The sequence below is a fragment of the Perca flavescens genome, chromosome 7, assembly GCF_004354835.1.
Source record: "Perca flavescens isolate YP-PL-M2 chromosome 7, PFLA_1.0, whole genome shotgun sequence".
NCBI classification, from domain to species: domain Eukaryota; kingdom Metazoa; phylum Chordata; class Actinopteri; order Perciformes; family Percidae; genus Perca; species Perca flavescens.
Window position 1 is genome coordinate 34,190,772 of NC_041337.1, and position 26,560 is coordinate 34,217,331.

The 26,560-nt window shown below is 42.2% G+C and overlaps 2 protein-coding genes across 5 annotated transcripts in view; one reads left to right on the top strand and one right to left on the bottom strand.

Moving 5' to 3' along the window:
* Window positions 1–1,081: 1,081 nt before the first annotated feature.
* On the bottom strand, window positions 1,082–26,054 carry lrif1 (ligand dependent nuclear receptor interacting factor 1). Of its 2 annotated transcripts, none has more exons than XM_028582703.1 (3): window positions 25,906–26,054; window positions 9,994–12,766; window positions 1,082–2,151 (listed from the first exon to the last, which is right to left on the bottom strand). In XM_028582703.1, the coding sequence occupies exons 2-3, from the start codon at window positions 12,706–12,708 to the stop codon at window positions 1,258–1,260; spliced, it is 3,609 nt and encodes a 1,202-aa protein (XP_028438504.1). In that variant the 5' UTR covers window positions 12,709–12,766; window positions 25,906–26,054; the 3' UTR covers window positions 1,082–1,257. The 2 variants fall into 2 exon arrangements, with proteins under 2 accessions (XP_028438504.1, XP_028438503.1); XM_028582702.1 differs by lacking the exon at window positions 25,906–26,054 and adding an exon at window positions 16,754–17,248.
* dennd2da (DENN/MADD domain containing 2Da) overlaps window positions 20,248–26,560 on the top strand; it is a 49,992-nt gene continuing 43,679 nt past the window's right edge. For all 3 annotated transcript variants that reach the window (XM_028582704.1, XM_028582705.1, XM_028582706.1), the window contains exon 1: window positions 20,248–20,477. In XM_028582704.1, the coding sequence (XP_028438505.1) occupies window positions 20,448–20,477 (30 nt within the window). In that variant the 5' untranslated portion in view covers window positions 20,248–20,447. The remainder of the gene's footprint in view (window positions 20,478–26,560) is intronic.

The following is a 26,560-nucleotide window of genomic DNA, read 5'->3' on the forward strand; positions in this document are numbered from 1 at the left end:
TGTTATCTAACTTTAAAGAATAATCTGTAGTCAGTGTGACAATGTGCTACAAGGTGTCACTCTTAACTAACTTGTGAACTTGTGTGATTATTTTAAAGCCCAAATGATATGTTAACATAGAGCTCGACAGTGTGGTTCCGAACTCACAATCCCATAATTTTCTCCATAAGGATTCAAATACAACAGCTCACTTGAACTAGTGAATTTATTTGCACAAGGGGCCCTAAAGAACATAAATATTGCATTAGTATTTTCATAAATATGACAAGAACTTTTTTTTGTTAAACTGTATGAACAACATTTTCACAAAGATAATAGAAAAAGCTTCTTAGTCGACTATAAATCCACACTGACCCATCAGTACATATACTTTTACAGTATTTCCACAAAGTCCCACTGCTCAATGACTCAGCATGTCACGTGATAATGAAGCGCTCAGGCTACATCTACATCGCTACGTTTTGGTTTTTAAGCGTTCGAGTTTTTAAGCCAAAAGCGATCTCTGTGTACACCAGTATTTTTAGCTCCAGTAGAAGAACTAATCTCAGTTTTAAACTAACACGGCCAAACCAAAATATCTCATCAACATCCTGGTATACTGGGCATAAACAGGAGGCAACGTGGAGACTCCGCCCACTGCTGGTAGTTGCCAAGGTAACATTAGTAGCTTAGTCTCAGAGACCGAGACGTCGTGACCGATAACACCCAATCAGACGGCAAAATCTGGCGTCAGTGTTGCCAAGGGTCAGAAGAGTTTCCAAATGTCTCCGGTTTAGAGGCTTGGAAACACCAGAGCAGGGGGGAATGAGAGGGGGAAACGCCAGAGCAGGGGGAATGAGAGGGGGAAACGCCAGAGCAGGGGGGGGAATGAGAGGGGGAAACGCCAGAGCAGGGGGAATGAGAGGGGGAAACGCCAGAGCAGGGGGAACCAGAGGGGGAAACGCCAGAGCAGGGGGAATGAGAGGGGGAAACGCCAGAGCAGGGGGGAATGAGAGGGGGAAACGCCAGAGCAGGGGGAAAGAGAGGGGGAAACGCCAGAGCAGGGGGAAAGAGAGGGGGAAACGCCAGAGCAGGGGGAAACGCCAGAGCAGGGGGGAATGAGAGGGGGAAATGTAGCAGAAGATTTTTTTTTTTTTTTTTTTTTTAAGATAATCTTTTGGCATTTATTTGAGAGGACAGCTTAGCCATGAAAGGGGAGAGTTATGTTACATCATATGCTAAAAATAAATCCATTAACTTTGTAAGAATATTAAGAGTTTAAAATATTGGACTGCTCGTCTCAGCTCTTCCGTTTCTCATCACTTCTAAAGCTGCTTCTTGCTCTTTCAGAAGCTCTTTGAGTCTTCTGATCCGTTCCTGTCGTTTCACTTCGTCAGAGTCCACGGATGCTGCGGAGAAACTCTCGCCGGCTGGACCCTCGGGAGTCTTACTGCCGCGCTTGTTCCTGGCACTCAGACAGTAGGTCCTTCCAGATGTTCTCACAGCTTTCCTCACAGCCTTCGTTCTCCTCCCTTTTTTACTCGTCTGCTCGGCGGCCCACGCCCAGTCCTCTGGCTCCTCGGACTTTGGGTCTTGGGCGCCGGGGACGCAGCACGGACACGTTGTGCGCTTCCTGGTTCTTCCCATTCTCCTCGTGTTTGCGTTCAGATCCGCACACGTCTGAGTCGCCGGCCGGCCGGCTGCGTCCTGCGCGTTTGGGATGTCGTTTTCGTCCGTGCTGAGGAAATCCTCCTCTATGGGTTCCACGTAGCCAAAGGCCGGCTCCGTTTCGGCATCGCACGACGACGTTCCCTTGAGTGGAGCGTCACCCGCGTGGCGTTTGCCCTTCGACACAGAGAGAGGTTTCGCGTTCGGCTGGAAGTGCGAACACCTGAGAGGTTCGACGTCTGCGTGAGCGCTCGGAGCGGCAGAGCCTTCTGCTTTCGCGCCGCTGCAGCTGTCGCTTCCTTGTGGGCGGTTAAGGTCCTTTAAAGAAAGTTCTTCCCCTCTAGACCCTGCGGGACGAGACCCGACTGAGGCACCGTCAATCCTCTGCAGGCAAACTTTCACATTGGCCGTTATCCCAAATATCTGTCTCAGTAGACTGTCGGCCAGGCGACGGGATTCTGGTGCCGGCGAAGACGTCCAACTGGTCGCGGGATTCAAAGAGCTCTGCAAGTAGAAAACAAAACACTCTTGAAATCAGAGATCTTCAATAGGGGGTTCGGGGCCCCTAGGGGAGTCCTCAGAGTAGCTGAAGGGGGGTGCCGCCAAATTATTGTTCCATGGTTTAAAATAAATAAATAAATGGAAATATAAAATATGTCTGAAAATATACATTAAAGTGCCCATATTATGCTCATTTTCAGGTTCATAACTGTATTTTAAGGTTGTACCAGAATAGGTTTACATGGTTTAATTTTCAAAAAAACACCATATTTTTGTTGTACTGCACAGCTCTCTCTCTCACTGCTGCAGATCCTCTTTTCACATGGTCTCTGTTTTAGCTACAGAGTGAGACCTCTTTTCATCTTCTTCTTCTGTACTATCTTTGATTGCACTCGCACATGCTCAGTAGCTCAGATGTAGAGCATGTCAGCTAGCTAGCTCCATAGACAGTAAAAGAAAGGCTGTTTCTCCAACTCTGGTCAGTTCCAAGGCAGGATTAGCTGGGAGATTTCTAAATGAGGGCGCACGTGTAAGTAGTTCTTTTGTAGATTATGGTGAACTTGTGTGTGAGAACGACGTAGCATGCTAGCGTTAGCATGCTAACGCTACGAGCTAATGGTTGTGGTTAGCCAGCTCATTTCGGACTGTGATGTCACAGTCCGAGCCGATTTTGACCAGCTCACCAGGACACTGAAGGCAGGACACATTCAGAAACCGTATCTCACTCAAAACAGCATGGATGGATGTTTTTCAAAGTTTGTATGTGTGTGGAAGCACCAGAGACACAAAAGAACCACCCCAAATCCCAGAAAAAGTGATTTTTCCATAATATGGGCACTTTAACATGACTCCAACATATTAGTAGTAAAGAAAAATGTTTTAATGTACACAACATTGATTATGGGCTTACTGGCATACAGCTGTTAGGTCTGTTTTAGGCTGTCACACTTGGCGTCTTTTTTGATAAGAAAAAGTTGACTAGATAATTTTTTGGGGGCATTTTAGGTCTTTAATTCCACAGGACAGATGAAGACATGAAAGGGAGAGAGAAGGGGAATGACTTGCAGCAAAGGGCCGCAGGTTGGAGTTGAACCTGCAGCCGCTGCGTCATGGAGTAAACCACTATATATGGGCACCCTCTCTACCAACTGAGCTAACCCAGGCCATGACTAGAGCGCTTTTATAGTACAAAAAAATAAAAAAAATAAAAAAAATAAAAGATGGCACCGTTTTCAATCCAAAAAGCAGCCGAGAGCATCTTTTGTTGCTATAACAAAAGCTACAGTATCCTAGAGCGCGCTATGTGGAGCGGTGCTAACGTTAAATAAAACAAAGTGGTGGAGCGAGCTAGAGAAAGAACACAGAGAGAGAGAGAGAGAGAGAGAGAGAGAGAGAGATATGCTAACATTAGATAAAACAAAGTGGTGGAGCGAGCTAGAGAAAGAACACAGAGAGAGAGAGAGAGAGAGAGGGATATGCTAACATTAGATAAAACAAAGTGGTGGAGCGAGCTAGAGAAAGAACACAGAGAGAGAGAGAGAGAGAGGGATATGCTAACATTAGATAAAACAAAGTGGTGGAGCGAGCTAGAGAAAGAACACAGAGAGAGAGAGGTGCTAACGTTAGATAAAACAAAGTGGTGGAGCGAGCTAGAGAAAGAACACAGAGAGAGAGAGAGGGAGAGAGAGAGATATGCTAACATTAGATAAAACAAAGTGGTGGAGCAAGCTAGAGAAAGAACACAGAGAGAGAGAGGTGCTAACGGTAGATAAAACAAAGTGGTGGAGCGAGCTAGAGAAAGAACACAGAGAGAGAGAGAGAAAGAGAGAGAGATGCTAACAGATAAAACAAAGTGGTGGAGCGAGCTAGAGAAAGAACACAGAGAGAGAGAGAGAGGTGCTAACGTTAGATAACAAAGTGGTGGAGCGAGCTAGAGAAAGAACAGAGAGAGAGAGAGAGAATGAGGTGCTAACGTTAGATAACACAAAGTGGTGGAATCGAGCTAGAGAAAAAACAGAGAGAGAGAGAGAGAGAAAGAACAGAGCGAGAGAGAGACAGAGAGAAGTGCTAACGTTACATAAAACAAAGTGATTTCCCTGTACAGGGAGCAACCGGTCATACCGTATAACTCGCTGTGCTCCGACTACATTTGTTGTTGTTGTTATGGAAACGACAGGTCTGGCTACTGCGTTTGTCATTGGTCGGCTGTCAAAAAAGCGCTTGACGTAGGGTGTTTTTTGTTGTTGAAAAGTTCTACTTTGTTTATTTCATTTATTTCTTATGTATTGTGCATGTGTGTGTGAAGCACTTTGTAACTGCGTGTTTTTAAAAGTGCTATATTAATAAAGTGTTACTTACTGGCCTACAGCTAAGGTTGACATTAGGTAGCCATCCATAGATACTGTGCCACATTTTAACATTAAATGATGCATACATATATGAATATGCCAAAAAAAAATGTAAAAGCTTAGTATTGTATGCACTATATAAAAAGTATTTGTAAATGCTTGAGGCCGCCCTACACGTTACTGTAGGTCCAGTTTAATAGAGAGCCAAAGTCACGCCCTTCTACTTCCGGTCCATATCTTTCGAAAAAAATATGAATGGGAGTCAATGGGGAAAGACAAATTATTTTTTGATCCTGTTTGAATTGAGCCATGGATTACACATATGATGTTCATGAGTTTAATAGATAATTTCGCAGGTCAAAAAAGTCTCAGTTTATTGTTAAACTGTTGCAGTATAAGACTGTTAAATTATGTAATTAGAAAGACTCTAACGCTTATCAGTTCAATTTTCTAAACACAAACGGACATTTGGAAAAACCGAGTTCAAATATCCAATTTTTCCCGCCTTGACAAATTAGAAAATTGGATCTTTAAGCTGTTTTTCCAATTTTCTGTTTTTATTCAGAGGATCAGAAGTTTAGAGAATTACAAAATTGTGTCTGGGCTCCAATTATTCAATACTGCGACGGTATTCTCTCCCTCGTTCCACCACTCAAAATCATCAGTTGCACCTCTGACCCCAAAGTCTATCAGTTTTTGTTTTTTTTAGTCCATATGCAGTTAATGACCTGCATATTCTGCAAAGTAGAGGAAGAGAATACCATCGCAGTATTGAATAATTGGAGCTCAGACGCAGATAACGTTACATGTGTTGTGGAGAGTGTTAGAAGAGGTTTTTGAGAATGATTTTATATTCTAACAGACGAGATCCACCTGCACCTCTATTCAGGAAATATTTATTGCTGTCTATAGATAAGGTAAATGTTTTTCAGACATTCAATTTATGAATTGCAGGCAAGTTCTCCCAGAGACATTTCAGAATTCGTTCTTATTTTTTCTTCAGATATTCACTAGGGCTGCACAATATATTGTTTTTTATCATCATCACGATATCAACTGGCGCAATAAACACATCGCGAAAGGCTAGAATACAGAGGTTTTTTGTGTTACTTGAAAGAAAATTGCACATTAAAATGTAACTGTCACCTTTTTTGGTGGAGCCTTTTATATTCAATTAAATGTGCAATGTGTTTAATAAAAGAATGTTAGAAATGATTTCCTTTCATTTGTTTTAAATTCAACAAGCAATTTGTTGTATTTTAGCAGAATACTGAAAGCAGCAGAAATGCAGAACTGAGTACACTTTAAATCATGTTCATTTATCGCAGGTAATATCGTTATTGCGATATTCAACAACGTTATCGCATATCGGTTATTTTCTTCATATCGTGCAGCCTTAATATTCACTCACATTCAACTAGGCAAAAAAAAAAAAGATTTCCAATTGCCTATTTGGGACAGTGTGCCGACATTCAGTAATGATTGGGTATGTTTCTGGCAACACTTCAAACTTGTTAACGCACTTGAAAAGGCATCACGCGAGTGTGAACATCACTACTACAAGGAAAAAAACGACCGTAATTCAAACGCAGCTCCCGTTGGCATTTAAACAGACCTTTGCTGGTAATTCCGATCGGGCCAACGCAATAACGAAAGCCATTGGTGTTTTTATAGCAGCTGATCTACGACCATACTCGGTTGTTGAGAACACTGGTTTTAAGTACATGATGAAGGTGACTGAGCCCAGGTATGAAATTCCTTCTCGTCCACATTTAAGCCAAAAAGTCATACCCGCCCTTTATGAACAGGCTAAAACTGCTGTTGTCCAAGTATTTTATTTCTTATTCTTTTTTATTTTATATATATTTTATTTATTATATTTTATTAAAAAGTGTTTAAAAAAGTGTAAACAAGTTGTTAAAAAAACAAGTTTATAGTAATAAACAACCTGCAGTTTAATGTTTGCATTTCTTTCCCTTACTGTACCGAGAATGAACTGAACCGTGACTTTAAAACAGAGGTACCTACCGAACCGTGATTTTTGCGTACCGTTACAGCCCTACTCAGTACACATCTGTTATTAACCCCTAGGTTCATTTTGCACTGGAATTGTCCTTTAAACCTTATGTTGGGATACTTCTGTTGATTTTATTTGTTTGTTTGTTTCACGATTTCATGTTCTAACAGACGAGATTCAGAAAATATCTTCCTTTTATTAAGGAAATATTTATTGCTGTCTACAGATATGGGAAATGTTTTTCCAGACATGCATGTTGATGTTTAAATTTATGAATTGCAGGCAAGTTCTCCCAGATACATTTCACAGTTTTTTGTTATTTTTTTTGTCTAAAGGATATTCACTCATATTCAACTACTTAAACAAATGATTTGAAGACTTGGATATCAACAGGTTTTTGGATATGCATAAAAGAAGGTGGTTGAAGGAATGAAAGAGGGAGGCTGGCTGTGTTCACACAGTCAAACAAGTCCGCCAGAAAACTTTGAAAAAATCCTATTTTTGCATGGCTGCATGTAAACGGGAATATAAGTGGAATATTTACTTTCATTAGCCATGTAAACAGCTAGCCTGACGTGGTCCTACTCAGATTCTAGTCAGAATTTGAGTCTGAAACCGCTCCATTGGGCTGTGATTATGGGGCGTGTTCCAACCGAACCAGGTAAGAAAATTCCTCTGCATTCATTGGATAGACCTACAACCTACAACCAATCAGAGCAACAGAACTCAACACTGTGTATCGTCTCCATAGCAACCACTCTTTGCACAATGCATTTGTTCTGACTTCCGACTTTTAGACTTTTTTGAAGCTGGATATATCATTTGTTGCGTGTAAATATGAATGTGGATAACGTTAGTGATAGTGACATGCTCGCTACAGTCGCATTTCTAGAGATGAATCGGCGAAAACGCGTTTTATTTCTCTGATTCACGGCTTTGTTCTAGCGTCGCTGGGCGCTCCCTCTCTATCTCTTTCCACCATATAACGCAACTAAGGCTTTGCTCCGTCTAAAACTCTGCCATTTTGTAAAGCTGTTTGTAACGCAGAAATAAAATGGATTAATGATCATTTTATTCATATAGTTTATATATCTGACTTTACCGGCTGACTTCTATATTGGCCGTTGAAACAGGTGAAGCCTCTAAAACCAGCCTCTGCCACTTGAACAGCTGAGTCGCAGCCACACTAGGGCTGGGCGATATATCGATATTAAAAATATATCGATATATTTTTAAATGAGATATGGAATTAGACCATATCGCATATATCGATATAGTTCAAATGTGATCCTTGCTCCCATAGATATATACACAGATGTCGCCTTGAGGTTCTAAACATACGTCAAAACCGCCGCCATCTTGGAACAGGGGTGCGAAGCATTCAGATCAACGCTAAAGATGCCGGACTTTTGTACTGCTTAATTATGTTCGATAGAGGAAATGAAAAGAACAAACAGCAATGAATAACATTTAACAGGTGACAATGTGTTTTATGATTATGTATGCCGCCTCGACCAGCAACCTGAGCTCCGGCGGCAGCGGGAGGCGGAGAGCTCCGTGGCGGCCGCAGCGTCTCTTCCCCGGTAAAAACACAGCTTTGCCTCGCTGCTGCGCGGGTCCCCGCTGATCCAGATCGGACCAGCCAAAGACAGAGTGGTGATCGGTAGGATCTTACACGTAGTCCAGGACGACCTGTATGTCGATATCGGCGGAAAGTTCCACTAAGTTTGCGGCGGCAGGCGGACGGAGAGAAGCTACAGCGGGGCAGCAGAGACCGTCTGCAGCTGCAGGATCTGGAGCTCAGTGCCCGTTAAAATGACATGTAACGCATAAATACATACAGAAATAAATAGTGGAGGAATGAGCCTGGACATTTCAGTCTGTTTTAAACTTCACCTTGAAGCAGAAACTCTTAGTTCAGAAGGGTGAAGTTTCCGTTTGGACTCAGATCTGTGAACCGATCATAATAAATATTCTTTGTATTAACACATTAATTAGTTTCTTTGTTTTGTAGTCGATAGTTCATCTTTTAGTTTACTTAAGTGGAAGCAGTATCAAGTGGAAGAATGGGACTATAAACCTAGGCTTACAGGCATGAGGCATTACATTTTGAACAAAGTAGATTATATTAATATCAAAAGCTTAATTGACCTTTGGAACGAATCACAAATATGGAGCTTTGATTTCAAAAAAGGTACTCCTGTTATACAGTATTTAGGTTTACATTTTATTGTTATTTGAACAGCTGAGCATTTAATCATGAACCAGGTGAAGAAACCGGTTTATTATTTATTTGATTTTGCAACTGTCTCTATGAAACTACTTGTGACATGTCATATTTGATTTTGGCTTTGACTGAACATTTGCTCTCACTTTGCGGAAAAAAATATCGGGATATATATCGTATATCGATATTCAGCCAAAATATATCGGGATATGACTTTTGGTCCATATCGCCCAGCCCTAAGCCACACCATTAGCTGGTTTGAGACAGGCCGGTTGAGGATTTTAAAATGAATGCACTGTCGATATCTTCTATAACAGACGCGATGGTGGAATCTACACATAGACATAATGAATCTAGCTACACGTGGCATGCCACCTGTTGTAAACAAATTCAACCCAAGCGTTCTTTGGTGACGTGGTTGATTCTGTTACTGTTGATCATCTGTCCGACAATCTGACTGGTCTGAACAGATCCTGTTCGGGCAATAATTGCTTCTCAATGGAGCGAGTCCAGACCGAACTTCCCGACCTCGAATGTTGTGGGCGGAGCTAAGTTCGGCTGGTATCCAGGCTAGTAAACAGCTTAAATGTAGTCAGAATATTGTCTTTTTCTGAATAAGAGCAAAAATTGAAATAATAATGTGCATGTTATAGGTCCCATGACATGGTGCTCTTTGGATGCTTTTATATAGACCTTAGTGGTCCCCTAATACTGTATCTGAAGTCTCTTTTATATAGACCTTAGTGGTCCCCTAATACTGTATCTGAAGTCTCTTTTATATAGACCTTAGTGGTCCCCTAACACTGTATCTGAGTCTCTTTTATATAGACCTTAGTGGTCCCCTAACACTGTATCTGAGTCTCTTTTATATAGACCTGTATAGGGGCAAGGTGAAGAGTGGGGGTGTGGCCTTGACCAACTGCCACTTTGCTCGTTTGAAAGCCATGATGTCTCTCTCTCATGGGTGGGCCACATTCTCTGGGCGGGCAAAGCAGAGAAAGGGGAGGTAACCTTGCTCCTTATGACCTCATAAGGAGAAGATTCCAGATCAGCCCATCTTTCATTTTCTCTAAGGCAGAGCAGGATACCCAGGGCTCGGTTTACACCTATCACCATTTCTAGCCACTGGGGGACCATAGGTAGGGTGGGGGAACACATATTAATGTTAAAAAACCTCTTAAAGTGAATTTTTCCTGCCATGGGACCTTTAACGTAGTTAATGTGGAGTATATACACAATAGAAGTGCCCTCACCTTCATTTTGTGGGTGTCCATCTCTATTTTGCTGCTGTCGGAGTTGCTGGGATTTGCTGGACTCTTTGTTTCTACATCAACTTGCATGCTCTCCGACTGCTGGGTGGCGGTGCTCTGCTGACTGCTAAAGTTCGGACCCTCATTATTCTGCATGTTCGTCGCTGCTGAACCACAAACACGCGTAAAGTTTTTCACTGCGTTGACGGACACACTCCGTCCAGCGTCCGTTGTTCCATCCAGGCTCTTCTGTTCGGTCCCGGAGACCGGGTTTGTAAGGGCGTCGCAGTGCTTGGCAGCACTTTCTCTCTCTGCAACAACTCGAAGAATCTCTGAACTGACGGAAGAATTGGCAGGAGCAAGAGCCGGAGCCGCGAAGCTGTCCTCTTCTTCAACTACCCACTTAATGGGGCTGTTGGGCCTTTGTGAAGCCTTTGGAATTAATTTTAAATGTGGTTTTGGTCCTTTTGATGGCGATCCACATGAAGTAGCATTGGACATATCGCAGAGAAACTTGGGCGGGTCGAGAGCAGAAACTTTTTGTGGACTGACAGTTGTGACAGCTGGTGACGTGTAGGCCACACCGGCTGAGCCTGAACTCGGCGAGGAGTCGGCTGGCGAAGGAAGAAGCGGTCTCTTGACATGAGGTAGTTCAGATGCTGGGACTGCTGGGACTGTCGGGACTGCTGGGACTCTCGGTACCGTCAAGACTACTGGGACTGTTTGGACTGTCGGGACTGTTGAGACAGTTTGGACTCTCTGGACTGCTGGAACTGTTGGGACTGTTGCATTAGGGGTAATCTGAAGGTACTGCCCTCTGGGGATGACTGGAGCTTTCACGGTGACTGGGAGCGGACCTGGAAGTCTTCCTGACTTCGCACTCTTTGCTGCAGGTGTTTCCATCTGAGGAACGACGGCTATTACATTCACGTTCTGTTGCTGCAGTGGAAGATCCAAACACCCTTGATTAGGGAAGACATTCATGAGGGAAACCTGTTTCCGGACAACTTGCTGAGTGGCAGAAGGACTCAACGCTGCCTTGTTCACCATCTGAACAGCAGCTGAGGCAATATTTACGCGATCTGCTGGACTTTGTCTTTCTACGTCAACTCCCACGCCCTTCGACTGTTGGGTGGCGGTGCTCCGCCGACTGCTAAAGTTCGGACCCTCGTTATTCTGCATGTTCGTCGCTGCTGAACCGCAAACACGCGTAACGTTTTTAGCTGCGTTGACGGACATGCTGTGGACAGGTTTTCTTCTTGCAAGAGTGCCAGTTGTACCATCCGGGCTCTTCTGTTCGGTCACATTGTTCGAGCTGCTTGTACCCGTCTTGTCCGTTTCCCTCCCAGGTGCCATTTGTGTTTTTAGTCTCAAATCTTGCGTGGACTCCGAGTCAGTCTTGGGGGGGATATACGACACAAATATTACATTGTCTTCATCCGGACGAGCGGCCGCCGACATGTGAACGGATGCCGCTGGTGGGGACGAATCAATGTGAGCGTCGTCGTCACAGAGATCAATCACTTCGTGCGACCCTTTTGGGATGATTATTCTGATGCCCTGCCTTTTCGGAGGTGAAACTGACTCAAGTGATTGTTGGGATGAAGGCACGGTGGTTTTGTTGTATTCATAACTTTTTCCCGCCGCTGTGGGTGAGTCGCTTTTTCCCATTTTATATGGTACGCTACCGTTTTTGGCCGCCAAAACCACCTTCCTGTTGGAGTTGACCGAGGTGCTTTCCTGTCCTTGTCCACTTTTGCCCAGACTCGACCCGGAGACCGGATTTGTAAAAGCGTTGCAGTGCTTGGGAGCACTTTCGCTCTCTGCGAAGGCTCGAAGAATCTCTGAACTGACGGAAAAATTAGCAGGATCAAGAGTCGGAGCCGCGAAGCTGTCCTCTTCTTCGATTACCCACTTAATGGGGCTGTCGGGCCTTTGTGAAACCTTTGGAATTAATTTTAAATGTGGTTTTGGTCCTTTTGATGGCGATCCACATGAAGTAGCATTTGACATGTTGCAGAGAAACTTGAGCGTGTCGAGTGCAGAAACACTGACAGTTGTGACAGCTGGTGACGTGTAGGCCACACCGGCTGAGCCTGAACTCGGAGAGGAGTTGGCTGGCAAAGGAAAAATCGGTCTCTTGACACGAGGAGGTAGTTCAGATGCTGGGACTGTTGGGACTGCTGGGGATCTCGGGACTGTTGGGACTGTTTGGACTGCAGGGACTGTAGGGACTGCTGGTACTCTTGGGACTGTTGGGACTGTTTGGACTGCAGGGACTGTAGGGACTGCTGGTACTCTTGGGACTGTTGGGACTGTTGCATTAGGGGTAATCTGAAGGTACCGTCCTCTGGGGATGGCTGGAGCTTTCACGGTGACTGGGAGCGGACCTGGAAGTCTTCCTGACTTCGCACTGTTTGCTGCAGGTGTTTCCATCTGAGGTATGGCTATTAAATTCACCCTCTGTTGCTGCAGTGGATGCTTGTTTAGTGAACTACCGCGATCCAAACCCACTTGATTAGGGAAGACATTAATGATGGAAACCTGCTTCCTGACATCTTGCTGAGTGGCAGAAGGACTCAACGCTGCCTTTTGTACCGTCTGAACAGGTGCTGAGGCGATGTTCAGGCCGACAGCTTTCTGTTGTGTCAAATCCGTCTTGCTTATTGGAGACTGGAAAAACTGCCCGTTGACCATTTGTACAGGAATCAGTTTCATGATGTTCTTTCCGTCGGCTCCGACAGCAGGTATGGCCTGGTAGAAGACACCGGTCCCACTGACGGGGAAAAACAACACAGAAACATGTCAGTCAAGAACAGTAAAGACTGAAAGGTAAACACATATTTAAATTTTACACTGTTAGAAAAGTAAGTAGATATCCGGGCTAATATACTGTGTTAACATGAAGGACTTTTCTGTAACGAATTGTCACATGTGTTTATTTTGATTTTCTGGATTAACAGAAATATCCATTAAAAAGATACAGAGGATATGCCGTAAACTATTTTCTTTTAAGATTATTTTTTGGGGCCTTTTCACCTTTATTTGACAGGACAGCTAGGTGAGAAAGGGGAGAGAGAGAGGGGGGGAAGACGTGCAGGAAATCGTTTTTTTAAAAATCAGCAAAATAAGAGACAAAAACGTCAAAAGTGTAAAAAAAACTAAACATGTTCATTTCCAATTTGGACCCAGAAGGTCAACACAAGGGTTAAGCGACGTGGGCGCTGGACAGGAAATTGACAACTGCGTCGGCCTAAAAGGTCCTATGACATGCTGCTTTTTGGATATAGGCCTTAGTGGTCCCCTAATACTGTATCTGAAGTATCTTCTAGCCACTGGGGGACCATAGGCAGGCTGGAGGAACTCATATTAATGTTAAAAAAACCTCATAAAGTGAAGTTTTCATGCCATGGGACCTTTAAACTAGCAAAGACACTCGCATTGGGCTTTGCACTGCGTACGGAAGCAACATAGGGCCCTAAAACATAAATAACATAACATAATAAACAATTATTTAAATAGCTTAAGAATTCTATGCACTAAAAAAGGTATGTGTAAAGGCTTTAGGCTGCCCTACACATTATTGTAGGCCCAGCTTAATATGCAACTTCACTTTCTACAATATATGTAGTAGGGGGTAGGGATGGCGAAAACTAAAAATTTTCTTGACCGGTCACCGAGCCTCATTAACCGGTTGAAACCGGTTAACCGTTTAGTTTAAAATATGCTACGCTATTTGAAAAAACAGCCATTTTGAGCCGCGCCTGCAATTTCTCAACTCTGTCGCATCTCTCTCACACACACACACACACACACACACACACACACACACACACACACACACACACGGCACCGCCCTTCCACTCACGTCAAGTTTTTTAAATAAAATTAACATATGCCTAGACAACTATGTGGAAATACTTTCACACAGTAGACTTTTCCTAGGTTTTAAAATCTCCTGAGGCCAACTTCTTAACATTTTCCATCGTTGCGCTCTGAGCGCTCAATGCGCTGCAGCATGCAGTCTGCCTGGTATGCACGTGTTTCTGTTTTAATATTTTAAATTTATTTTAATCACAAAAACAAACATTTGCATCAAGTGAAACAGGCCCATTACATAATAAGCTGTTTAAAATTTTAAATGTCCAATGCCTTAGGCTACCGCGCTGATATGACCGTCCGAGCCCGGCCCGAACCCGGCCATCATTCCGTCCGAACCCGGCCCGGCCCGTCGGGTAGGCCTACCGTTGGGACCCGTCGGGCTCGGGTCGGGTATTCCAGCCTTAATGGCTAACTGTAGTAGCGTTTATTCCAATATCTATAATTGCCTAATTTAGAGATCTTTTCTTTTTTTTTTTAACCGACTAACAATAATTTTGACCGGTTAACGTTGAAACGGTCAACCACCGGTCAAACGGTCATCGGTTAACATCCCTAGAAGGGGGTCCCTGCTCCGTCTCACTCTCAGTTAAGGGGTCCTTGGCTTAAAGAAACATTGAAGACCCCTGTTTTAGTCTCCGTATTCTTGTGTACATCTGTATGATTGTTTTCCTTTGCACTGCAAGTGGCTAATGGAATACATTTTTTTCATTTTCTAAATGTATGTAAGTACACAAAGAATTATAAATGAATAAAAATAAATCTAATCTAAATCTCATCTATATACCACACTGTGAAAATAATCCACTGAAAATATAAGTAAATGTAATACAAGTAAAAACCTTACTGAAGTATTAAACTACTACTGCTGTAGATGTTTATGGTTCTGCTTAAATTAACTCCTTTATATACTTTTGGGGAGTTAATCTATAGCAATGCATCACGGTGTATAAAATCATCATACGTTTGTAGCTGTGTAGCTGTCCTGTGAGAAACCCGTATCTCTAAAAAGTTTTAAAACGTTTCATGGCGTCAGAAACAACAGCCGTTTTCAGCTTCGTTGACGATGGACAAGGCTGTCACTTCCCGACGTGAGTTTTGGAATTAAAATAGCCCCCCCACATCATCACATACCATTCACCATACCTAGAGATTGGCATGGTTTTATTTCATGGTTAGCCTAATAGCTGGTTTGATTTGCATGGAGAGATGATTTTATGGAAAGTACCCCATGCCAATCTCTAGGTATGGTGAAGGGTATGTGATGATGTGGGGGTATGGTGAAGGGTATGTGATGATGGGGGGGTATGGTGAAGTGTATGTGATGATGTGGGGGGGCCAAGGGAACTTAATCAGGATGCATAGTATCCTGGATCCATGAAATAACTGACCTTTAAAAATAAAAATCTGCCTGCCTCTATGGGAATTTAACATAGGGGTGTACTCCCTTTTGTTGCCAGCGGTTTAGACATTAATGGCTGTGTGTTGAGTTATTTTGAGGGGACACATTTACACTGTTATACAAGCTGGACACTTAATACTTTACATTGTAGCAAAGTGTAATTTCTTCAGTGTTGTCCCATTAAAAGATATAATGAAATATTTACTAAAAGGTGAGGGGTGTACTCACTTTTGTGAGATACTGTAAATATCTTAATGCCTGTCGGACACGGGCCGGGCTCGGACAGAAAAATGCGGCCCGATCCGCACTCTATACATACCGAAGTTTGTTCACTGGTGGCTACAAGTTAGCAATCAAACAAAACAAAGGCTGTCACTTGAATGGCATTTTAAGCTAACGTTAGCAATCAAACAATCATAGATAGCTACAACGTTTTAGAAATGATTTCCATCTTCTGCTATTGTTTGTAATGAGAAAAGTTTATTATTTTATGGATTTCACAATGCAGCCGGATCCGGATCCCTTGGCTTTATGCCGGAAACCGTTTAAATCTGAGCAGGCACAACTCCAATCTGCACTCGACTCACATCAGGCTTTTTAAAGACTTTATTTACCTTAAGATGGAGGACAATTTTCTCAACACTTCTTCCTTCAGTTTATCACAAACATTCAACGGGGAAGAGGATAAAAAAACTGTCATCTGAAAAGTAACTAAAGTTGTTGATAATGAGAGGAAGGAGTGAACATCTTAAGATGTATTTATTAAGAAATAAAGTACACTAATAATAATATAACCACCAATGTTATAAGCAAGATGAAAGTGCATTTCATGGGTTGTATTGTAATTTTTTTTTTGGCAAAAACAACCTTTCAGTGACAAGGTAGGGGCTGTGATCACTTTTTGGCAAGTGCAAAAGTGCATTTCATGAGTTGTATTGCCCCCCAAAAAAGGTATTTTAACTGGTAAAAGTAATGAATGGGTTATAGTCTGTCAGATATAACCATTATTAATAAAAGCAAGTATTTTTGAGGCAAAAACAACCGCTCAGTGACAAGGTAGGGGCTGGGATCACTTTTTGGCAAGTGGAAAAGTGCATTTTATGGGTTGTATTGCCCCCAAAAAGGTATTTTAACTGGTAAAAGTAATGAATGGGTTATTGTCTGTCAGATATAACCCTTATTAATGAAAGCAAGTAATTTTTTTGGCAAAAACAACCTTTCAGTGACAAGGTAGCAGCTGGGATCCCCTTTTGGCAGGTGGCAAAGGATGGATTGTTTATAATCTAGGTCACGAGACGCTCGCGCATACGTCAATCACGTTTTGACACAACACCGGTCTACTCATCAGTACTGGTCTAAACGTTGTCTGCGTCAATGTAAATGCAAAAAAATGGGGTTCAAATCGTACTTTTGTTGGGGGGGGACGCCCCCCCCCCCCGCTTCTCAAACCAAAGTAACAACGTTGACTGTAACCATAGTTACCTGTGAATAGAATCCATGTTTTTCGTAGCGGGAAACATCATGAAACCACTTGGACCTGGCTTGTAATGTTCCCATCCAAAAGCAGCTTTAAATGAGTCTCGAAACAGAATAATTCACGTCACAACGTGCGTGTTAAGTTCCGTCCTTAAAGTAGCTAAACGGAGAGGTTGTCTATAACAACGCGGGGGGTCAACCGTCGACTAAATAAACCCCCGTTTAACATTTTTCACTCGACATTTTCCTTCAGGGGCTTCCGTTTCTGTATCGCGTCCGTTACATCCACCTTCCGGTCTGTTACAGCAATGTAGTTCCGGGTGGTTGGTTGCATAGCTCCGGAAGTAAAAGAAATCCCCATTACTTTTCATCATAATGATTTAGATTATTAGCCATAATGTCTAAATAAAAAAAATCCGAGGTAGACTGAACACGAGCAGTGAGATTGTGAAACGAAGGTTTCTGCTCCTGTAGAAGCCATAAATCCGTATGAAATCAAGCTTTTTCTTTTTAGGAACAACTCATGGACACTCCTTCAGTGAGAGGTTGCTGCACCCCCCCTGACCGGTCTTTCCTGCTTTCCGGTTCCAAGTCGCGATATTTGCCCCCCCCATTCAGACAGTACCAGGCGTCCATGCTTACATGTACACAGGGGCGGATCTAGAAACATATTTATGGGGTGGCAAGATGGGGGCAGGAATTTTTGAGGGGTGGCAACATATTGCATATATATAGGCCTACTGAATTTGATCACAGTGTGATGAGAAATAGTATGTACACACTACAAAAGGGCACAGGCTGCCATTTGCAAACTCATACAGACAAATCTCATGCAATCAGTGTCCTGCATTTGAGGTTTCATGTGAAACAGTTCATATTAGGAATAAGTGACCATACAGTGTGATCTCACTTAATAGGAGATAAAAGTATGATAGAAGTAAGGGGAATTATCACAGGAAAGTCATTAAGGTGAGACACAGGTGATGAGTGGCAGATGTGTGAGAGGGGAAGCAAACGGACATTGGAGATTCGCGCTTGTAAATGGTCAAATTGGCCATTACTTTTAATTCGTTGCTGGCAACTGGGGTGGCAGCAGGGGTGGCGAGGCTTTCTTTTAGGGTGGCATTTGCCACCTTATGCCACCCCGGTAGATCCGCCCCTGTTTACATGTACAGGTCCTGATACTAGATGACAGGTAGTATTATTTTTTTTATTTAAAGGTGGAATATATAATAGATTTACTGTATTTAATCCAAAAATAACCACAATATGTCATCAGATATTCAAGTAACATGACAATATTTTCTGACAGCAATGTGACAGGCTTCGGACGGTTCCTATCCGACAGTTCCAGCGGAAGTTAGTGTTGCTATGGTACTGATAAACAAACCTGCTAATGCTAATTGGTTAGCTAGCAACTGTTGAAGTTAAAAAGTTAAAACCAGGCTTATGTTTTGAAAACAATGTTTAATGGGGCCTGCAGCTAAATTTAATCAAGTAACTACACTAATCAGCATTTGAGTGTCTCACCCAAAACCTAGCTTCTAAAGAATTGATCAGGTCATGTCTGACATTTAGCATATGAAGAAGACTCATTGTCCCCACAGGAAAGGTAACTATTGTTTCTGGTTTTGGGGAGCCACTCCCTGCAGGGCCAGACGTCATTAGAAAAAAGGAAATGCAAACTCTGCAAACTTGAACAGAATCGGCACTACCATGTGAAACAACCTTTGTCTGTGACCTGGAGTAAACCTGAAATCAGAGGTGTGTCTTTAATCAGAGACCCACAATTCCACAGGAATATAATTCGGAAACTGAGGTGATTTCGGCACTTCAATCTGTGACCCCGACAGGGGAAGCACGTTGAAGTCCGCTGTTTACAGCGTATTGTTTGTCATGTCACATGACTGTTCTTCTGTAACTCCGCAAGGAGAAGCATGAGATCAGTCCGCTGTCAGCTGCAGTGTTTTATGTTTTATGTTTGATTGTGTTTTGTCTTGTCGTTTTCATGCAGTTTCATTAAACCTTTTGCTTAACTTTCAATTCGACCCCAGCCTCTCCTTGGGAACAGGCTAATTATTGCTAACTAAAATGCTAGTTAACATTAGTAATTAAACTTAATCAGCTCATGTAAGTCCAAACTGCCTGCGAGCTTCTCCTGTACTATACGGTAATTCCTCTACTATGCGACAGAAGTCACTTGGTTATGACACAATCGTTAGCCTAATTTAAAAAAACGTCTGAAATGGAGCCATAATGTGAGATACAAGGTAATGGAGCCTTTTATACATTGTCGTGTTTCTTTAGAAATAAACAATGGACAAATAGAGTCTTGAAACGCTTCAGATGTAAAGTTATTCAATGTCAAAGTGACGTCAAAATAAATGGGAGTCAATGGAATGCTAATGGCGGGTGAGTGCTTGTTTGCATCAAAATGGCGCCCTAAGAGGTACAGGTTGTGGAGAGAGGCTTACCCCCTTGGTGTTTATGTGTCGCCATTTTGTTTCTCTCGAGTGACCAAGATGAATTTCTCCTATAGGAGACAATAAAGGCTTCATATCTTATCTTTATGACTGTCAATATAGCCAGCATCTAACATTAGCTGCTCCGCTGCGCTGTGAAGTTTTGTGTCTGGCTATGTGAGACTAGCTTCTAGCAACACTGTTGAGGAGGGGGCGGGGGGGACGACTCTCTCCAGTATTTTATATTTTGGACTGCAGTAACTATTTTAAACACTAGCTGTCAGTATTACATATTGGACCTTTAAGTTTAGTAGTAGTGCTGATAATGATGTTTGTCATGTGTGCGTTATTAAACCAGCAGCTCCAGTTCTGAACTGCAGGTCCTCTACTAACCAATTATGTACAGGGTGATGCACCTTAAAGTTTTTAGATTTTTAGGGCTGTTTCTGGTTAAACAAAAAGGATCTTACTCTTTAACAATAAGGTCTATCTCTCGAGTCCTTTGCAACGGGCGTGGGTTCAAATCCGACCTGCTGCCCTTTGCTGTGTGTATTCTCCCATCTCTCTCCCCCTTTCCTGTCTATCCACTGTCACTATCTAATAAAGGGAAAAAGCCCCCCAAAATAATCTTAGTAGAGATCTTTTCCATAATGTTGTCAGACACTTAGAATAATAATCTGAGCCTGTCAGTGGCAAAAACAGAACTTTTAGTGGACATAAATTGACAGTGAACATTTGCTCTATAGGGTTACATTGAAGCTCTATAGGGTTACATTGGAAAAAAAAAACATTTGTTCAAATAAGTCACTTAGACACCAATGCATGGGAAAATGGGGTCCAGCTTGAAAAACAAAATATACCCTTTAATCGCTATTCAACTCCAAGTACATAAACTAAAAGCTGACAAACAGGTTTCACTGCACACTGCCACGCACACACATACACACCCAATTGTGTCACCTTTGGTCTAACATTGAATGAGGAAATCCCAGCCTGAGACTGAAGTCCGTCAACCAACCGCATGTTTCAGCAAGTGCACTTCCTCATCCGCTTGCTGCTTCATCGTCGCTAGTAACAGTTGTTTACACTGCCTACATACGCTGTGGAAGATGACATTTCAAGCCGGTACTTATTGACGGAGGAATAAAGTTATGACATAGCATTTAACAAGTCGTAACGTTAGAGGAACTGGATTCGGTGAATAAAAAGATTTCATTCATCTGCTCCAGCCAAGACAAATGGACAAGACTTCACAGCAAGCACAGGTGGTAAGCGTGCTCCTTGAATAAACCATGCTCTTTGTGTTTTGAGTTCAAGGCTGCTTCACTTGTTTAGACATGCTCAACTGTGATTAACTTGTCTTTTGTATATATATTTTTTTTAATGCTCACTTTTGGCACAATTCATTGATATCAGCGTCTGACAGGTATCATAAACCAAGGCGCGATTCTCTGAACTAGTCGGCTGCAATTTGAAAATCAGAACAATACGTTAAAGATTGAAATTTAAAGACGGTTAACATCTGAGACGCTGACATTTCTGGAAATATCACATGACAGGAGGAATAGAAACTTTTTTATCATAAAAACCTAACTTTTACTTCCTGTGGTTGGGACCGCATTACGAGTGTCGGGGGAAGGTGTGTGTCTGTGCGCGTGCGTGCGTGTGTCTTTGCATTTTGTGGGTAATCATGTATAAAGACATGAAACTTCCCACCCCACTATATATTGGTAACTTATTATCTGCAATTGTGACTTCCTGCCCACCTCTGTCTCAACTCGCAAAGCTTTCCAGTTCAACATTAGTACAAAAGTGCTGCAGCCAGATTTTAGTGACACACTTAAAGCTTTATTAGTGCGCAACTTGCAGCAAAGGGCCGCAGGTTGGGATCGAACCCAGGCCGCTGCGGTAAGGACTAAGCCTTAGAACAGTACATGGGGCATTTTGGCCTTCAATGGCTAGGACAGTTGCAGACAGGAAAGTGGGGAGAGAGATGCAGCAAAGGGCCGCAGGCTGGATTCGAACCCTGGGCTGTTGCGGTAATTTACAGGGGGGGTTACAGCCCCCCAATAATCAAAACTGGCCAATTTTCTCTCTCGCTCTCCTATGTCCTAATTTGTGGAATCTTGAGTAGTTGGATTAGATTATGAGTCCTTGTGTCAGTTTTTTGGGGTATTTTTTTCGTAAATATGTGTCATGATGGATGTCATTCTCTTGCTGCACAACAAATCTACTGACTGTCTATCTGAATACTTCTTCCACCACTGTTTACCTTATCTTTATCTTTACCTTTACTATACCATCACTAAGCAAAACAAAAACAGAGTACTTAATAATTGTTATCAGGGTGTTTATGTTTCCACCAGAGATAGGGACTGGAGTTTGAGACATGGACTTGAGTCGCACTTAAAGGTCCTTTGACATGCTACTTTTTGGATGCTTGTATATATACCTTAGTGGTCCCATAATACTGTATCTGAAGTCTCTTTTATATAGACCTTAGTGGTCCCATAATACTGTATCTGAAGTCTCTTTTATATAGACCTTAGTGGTCCCATAATACTGTATCTGAAGTCTCTTTTATATAGGCTTTAGTGGTCCCCTAATACTGTATCTGAAGTCTCTTTTATATAGACCTTAGTGGTCCCCTAATACTGTATCTGAAGACTCTTTTATATAGACCTTAGTGGTCCCCTAATACTGTATCTGAAGTCTCTTTTATATAGACCTTAGTGGTCCCCTAATACTGTATCTGAAGACTCTTTTATATAGACCTTAGTGGTCCCCTAATACTGTATCTGAAGACTCTTTTATATAGACCTTAGTGGTCCCCTAATACTGTATCTGAAGTCTCTTTTATATAGACCTTAGTGGTCCCCTAATACTGTATCTGAAGTCTCTTTCCCAAAATTCAGCCTTGGTGCAGAATTACAGCCACTAGAGCCAGTCCCACAATGAGCTTTCCTCAGGATGTGCCATTTCTGTGTCTGTAGCTGTTGAGGAGGAGAGAGGGGGGGGCAAGGTTGAGGGTGGGGGTGTGGCCTTGACCAACTGCCACTTTGCTCGTTTGAAAGCCATGATGTCTCTCTCTCTCTCTCTCATGGGTGGGCCAAATTCTCTGGGCGGGCAAAGCAGAGAAAGGGGAGGTACCCTTGCTCCTTACGACCTCATAAGGAAGACCTTTAAGTCGAACACACAGTGACTTCAGACTTGATGCAGGACTCATTCTCAAAAGACTTCAAACCCGACTCGGACACGAGATGCGGGACTCAAGAACAGTCTTTATTTTTTTAAGATCATTTTCGGGGCATATTGGCCTTTAATGGCTAGGACAGTTGCAGACAGGAAAGTGGGGAGAGAGATGGCGGGGAAGAGATGCAGCAAAGGGCTGCAGGCTGGATTCAAACCCTGCGCCGCTGCGGTAAGCATAGATGTAATTTGTCGTTGTTGTAACCAAATGAAGAAGTCGTACACATAGCACTGTATACTGCTACCTATAGGCATGTCTCTACAGTCTTATTAGGAGTTAAACATAGTGCTGTATACTGCTACCTATAGACATGTCTCTACAGTCTTATTAGGAGTTAAACATAGTGCTGTATACTGCTACCTATAGACATGTCTCTACAGTCTTATTAGGAGTTAAACATAGTGCTGTATACTGCTACCTATAGACATGTCTCTACAGTCTTATTAGGAGTTAAACATAGTGCTGTATACTGCTACCTATAGACATGTCTCTACAGTCTTATTAGGAGTTAAACATAGTGCTGTATACTGCTACCTATAGACATGTCTCTACAGTCTTATTAGGAGTTAAACATAGTGCTGTATACTGCTACCTATAGACATGTCTCTACAGTCTTATTAGGAGTTAAACATAGTGCTGTATACTGCTACCTATAGACATGTCTCTACAGTCTTATTAGGAGTTAAACATAGTGCTGTATACTGCTACCTATAGACATGTCTCTACAGTCTTATTAGGTTAAACATAGTGTTAAATACCTATAGACATGTCTCTACAGTCTTATTGATTAGATTATTTTGTAGCTTGTGCAGCTGAAATTGGCTAGAGACGCTCGGTTGCTATATGACAACAATGGCCGAGTCTGGAGCAGAAAGCAGAGCAGTAGCCTACCCGCGGTTATTCGTTTTTCGACACGGATGTGACGTCACACTCGAGCTACTAGTCGCGATTACAAGACACAAAGAACGCACCATTCCAGCCCCCCAATAATCAAAACTTGCCAGTACAATTCCAACGAAGCAACGGTTGCTGATACGAAAAACATTTCACGGAGCTCTGTAGCCGGTGTCACGTGACCAGCCAGCGGTTGCCTAATTTCGTAGGATTTCATACTTCGTGAGAAATGAATGGAAAATGGGACTTTCACGAGCTTCAAAACTCCACAATTAAGAGTTTAGTTAAACGTTACATTTCTGCCTTCGGAAGGTATAACAGAGGTGGTTATATAGCAGAGAACACAACTTCATTCATTAGAGATAGAGAGAGAGATAAGAGATAAGCTAAAGAAACGCTGCAGTTATTTGTGCACTGGTGTATAGACCCGCCCCCAAGTACAATAAGGACTTTATCAGTGAATTTTCGGAGTTTCTATCCTTGATTGTGCCCAACTCGGATAAGATTTTAATCCTTGGTGATTTTAATATCCATCAAAGCCTTTAGTTTCAAAGTTTTTTAGTTTCTACAACTTGTGGACTCATTCAATCTGACTCAGTCTGTAACAGAGTTTTAAATATTTAGCTGGATGTTGCTGGTCTATCCTACCATAAACCTGTGGTTTTTAATGCATCACTTTCTAATCCATTACCGAAACCTTGCTTGCCAGATCGCTATCCAAGCACTGAACCTGTCAACTGCTATGGAATGCCGTTTTATTCAGAATTAAATAAATGAATAAATACATAAATATGCCTTTGAAATACATCATGAAATAAATAAATGAGGCAATAAATACATATTTAATTATTTCATGGTACTTTTATTTCATAAATCCACATTTATTTATTTCCGTGGACTTTTTATTTCCTAACGCCACATTTATTTATTTTTTATTTATTCATTTATTTAATTCTGAATAACCTCTGACTCGTGCCCTTAGACAAAAGTGTAGAAAAGCAGAGAGGAAATGAAAAAAAAAAAGATCAACTGCCAAGTGTCCTATGAAAACAAAAAGAAAACAAAGGGTGATCGTGCCTTCTCCGTTGTGGTCCCGAGACTCCGGAACAAACTTCCCATTTATATTAGGTCCTCCTCTGCTGCCGAGATCTTTAAGTCTCGTCTTAAAACGCATTTTTATTCTTTGGCTTATGATTTAGTTTGGGGACATTTGTATAGAAGTTTGTTGTTTGTGTGATGTTCATTGTGTCTATATTTTTATTGTCTTCCTTTGCTTTTATAACATAATATTACTTTGTACAGCACTTTGTTCAGCCTAGGTTGGTTTTAAATGTGCTCTATAAATACATTGACTTGAATTATGTCATAAACGTGTGTGTTTGTGATAAATCCCATCCTGTGTTGTGTACTTACAGGCGTGGTCCCTATAGCCACTGAAGCCATCTGTTCTTTGAAGTGAATGATAAGCCAGAGCAAGGACAAGTGTGCACAGGTCTGAAGTACTCCAACGGTCACTAGCCAGAGGCCTAAAATAACATTTGCATTTTGGTGGCCTGGTGTGCTTTTTCAGGGACGGAGCGAGCTGTTCAGAGGCAACAGCAGGATTTGATTTCAATTAAAGCTTCTTCGTATGACATGGGTCGGCAACCTTTTGATATAAAGTCTTTTTAATCAGTGTGCCATGTCAACATTAGGTCTTATTTATGACATCACATCAAAATGGAATATCCGAACACAGCATGAGGTTTATTTTGTAAATTATTGTCCCATTTATTTTACAACAGATGATAAAGCAGGGGATGCTTTAGGAGCTGTCAATCAGGACAGAGGCTTAGCGATGCTAACCATGCTAACACTGTGGACATTAAAATAGACCTCAACTTGTTTTGGGCTGTTTGTCTGTGTTTTCATCTTAATCTTGACTCTCTTACTGTGTGTTTTCACTTCACCAAAGTTAACTGGAACATTTTGGTCACCTAAAAAGGTCTCGTTCAGGGTTCTGCCAACCAAGCTAGCTAGCTACCGCTAGCATTAGCTGGTAACTTAAGGGGAAAGTTTGCTGATTTCCTGTTCTGCCGTACATGCAGATGAATGGCTGCAGTACCAGAGGTCCATGTTTAACCCTCCGAGGTCAAAGGGCATTTTCACATATGTTCTTAAGTTTACCTTTTTAAAGGTATTTGCACGTAACTGATCCTTGTGTGTTTCATATCAAAGATAGCATAAATTTCAGAAAGATTCAGAATAAACTCAGATTTCCGTATAGTGACGCCACATGTTTTTGGTGCTAAAGCTGAAACGTTGATGTTTATGTGTTGTGCAAATTGTTTTGGAAAATAAATGTCAGAACAGAAATTTTGTAATATGGCTTTTTGAGTAGGAGTTTTGTCAAAACATCGGTTAACAAGAGGGTTAACAATCCCCGGTAAATCTCCGCTGGATGACTCGCTTCAGAAGGGTTGAAAATCAGCAAATTTACCTCTTTAGCGTTTTAGCTTAGCGCAGAGCCATCGCAACCATAAACAACACTGATTTGGCCAACTCATCCTCACCAGATCAACCCTCTCGTCAAAAACGTGTCACTTCCGGTTGCAAAAAAAAACGATGCAGTCCACTGACCAATGGCTGACGCTACAGATGCTACCTCCACTAATTTTATGTCTCAGGCAGCCACAAAAAGACAGTTAGCAGTACTGCTGAGTCCAACAGTCTACTGAGGCAGAAACAGCATGGGGAATGTGAGCTCATATGGTGTGGGATAATTAGCAGAATGACTAACAGCTGTGCAGGTAGCAGGAGGGGCTGATGTGGCAAAGCTGTGAAGAGTCACATACAGGTGGGAAGTTTGGGAACGGCGGGATTTGAAAAAAATAAGAAATAAAGCAACTTGATGTTGAGCTGAAATACAGCAACAAGTTAAGGAACTTAAAAGTTCAGATAAGGGTGCAGGGCCCTTTTCTCACACCACTTAGACGTATTCACACATATGTGTGACAGAAGTGTCATCCAAATGCTTCCGCTTTAGTTGCAAAGAAAGCAAGCAAACCATCGCCATCAGCCATAGGGCTGGGTACCCCCAGTGATTTTTTGATTCCTATTCACAGGGTCCTGATTCAATGTCGATTGGGGATATTTCAGTTGCAAAACCAATTTCGTTTGGTTATTGAAAGCGATTTGACAATTGTGCGAGGTTCTCTCTAACCTTCT

Excerpts from the sequence above, each read along its gene's own strand:
- lrif1 (XM_028582702.1), bottom strand. The coding sequence starts at position 16,794 with ATGATGTTTCCCGCTACGAAAAACATGGATTCTATTCACAG. Across the intron at positions 12,767-16,753 it reads AACATGGATTCTATTCACAG|TGGGACCGGTGTCTTCTACC; the intron begins GTAACTATGGTT and ends TTTCCCCGTCAG. Across the intron at positions 2,152-9,993 it reads TGGACACCCACAAAATGAAG|AGCTCTTTGAATCCCGCGAC; the intron begins GTGAGGGCACTT and ends TTCTACTTGCAG.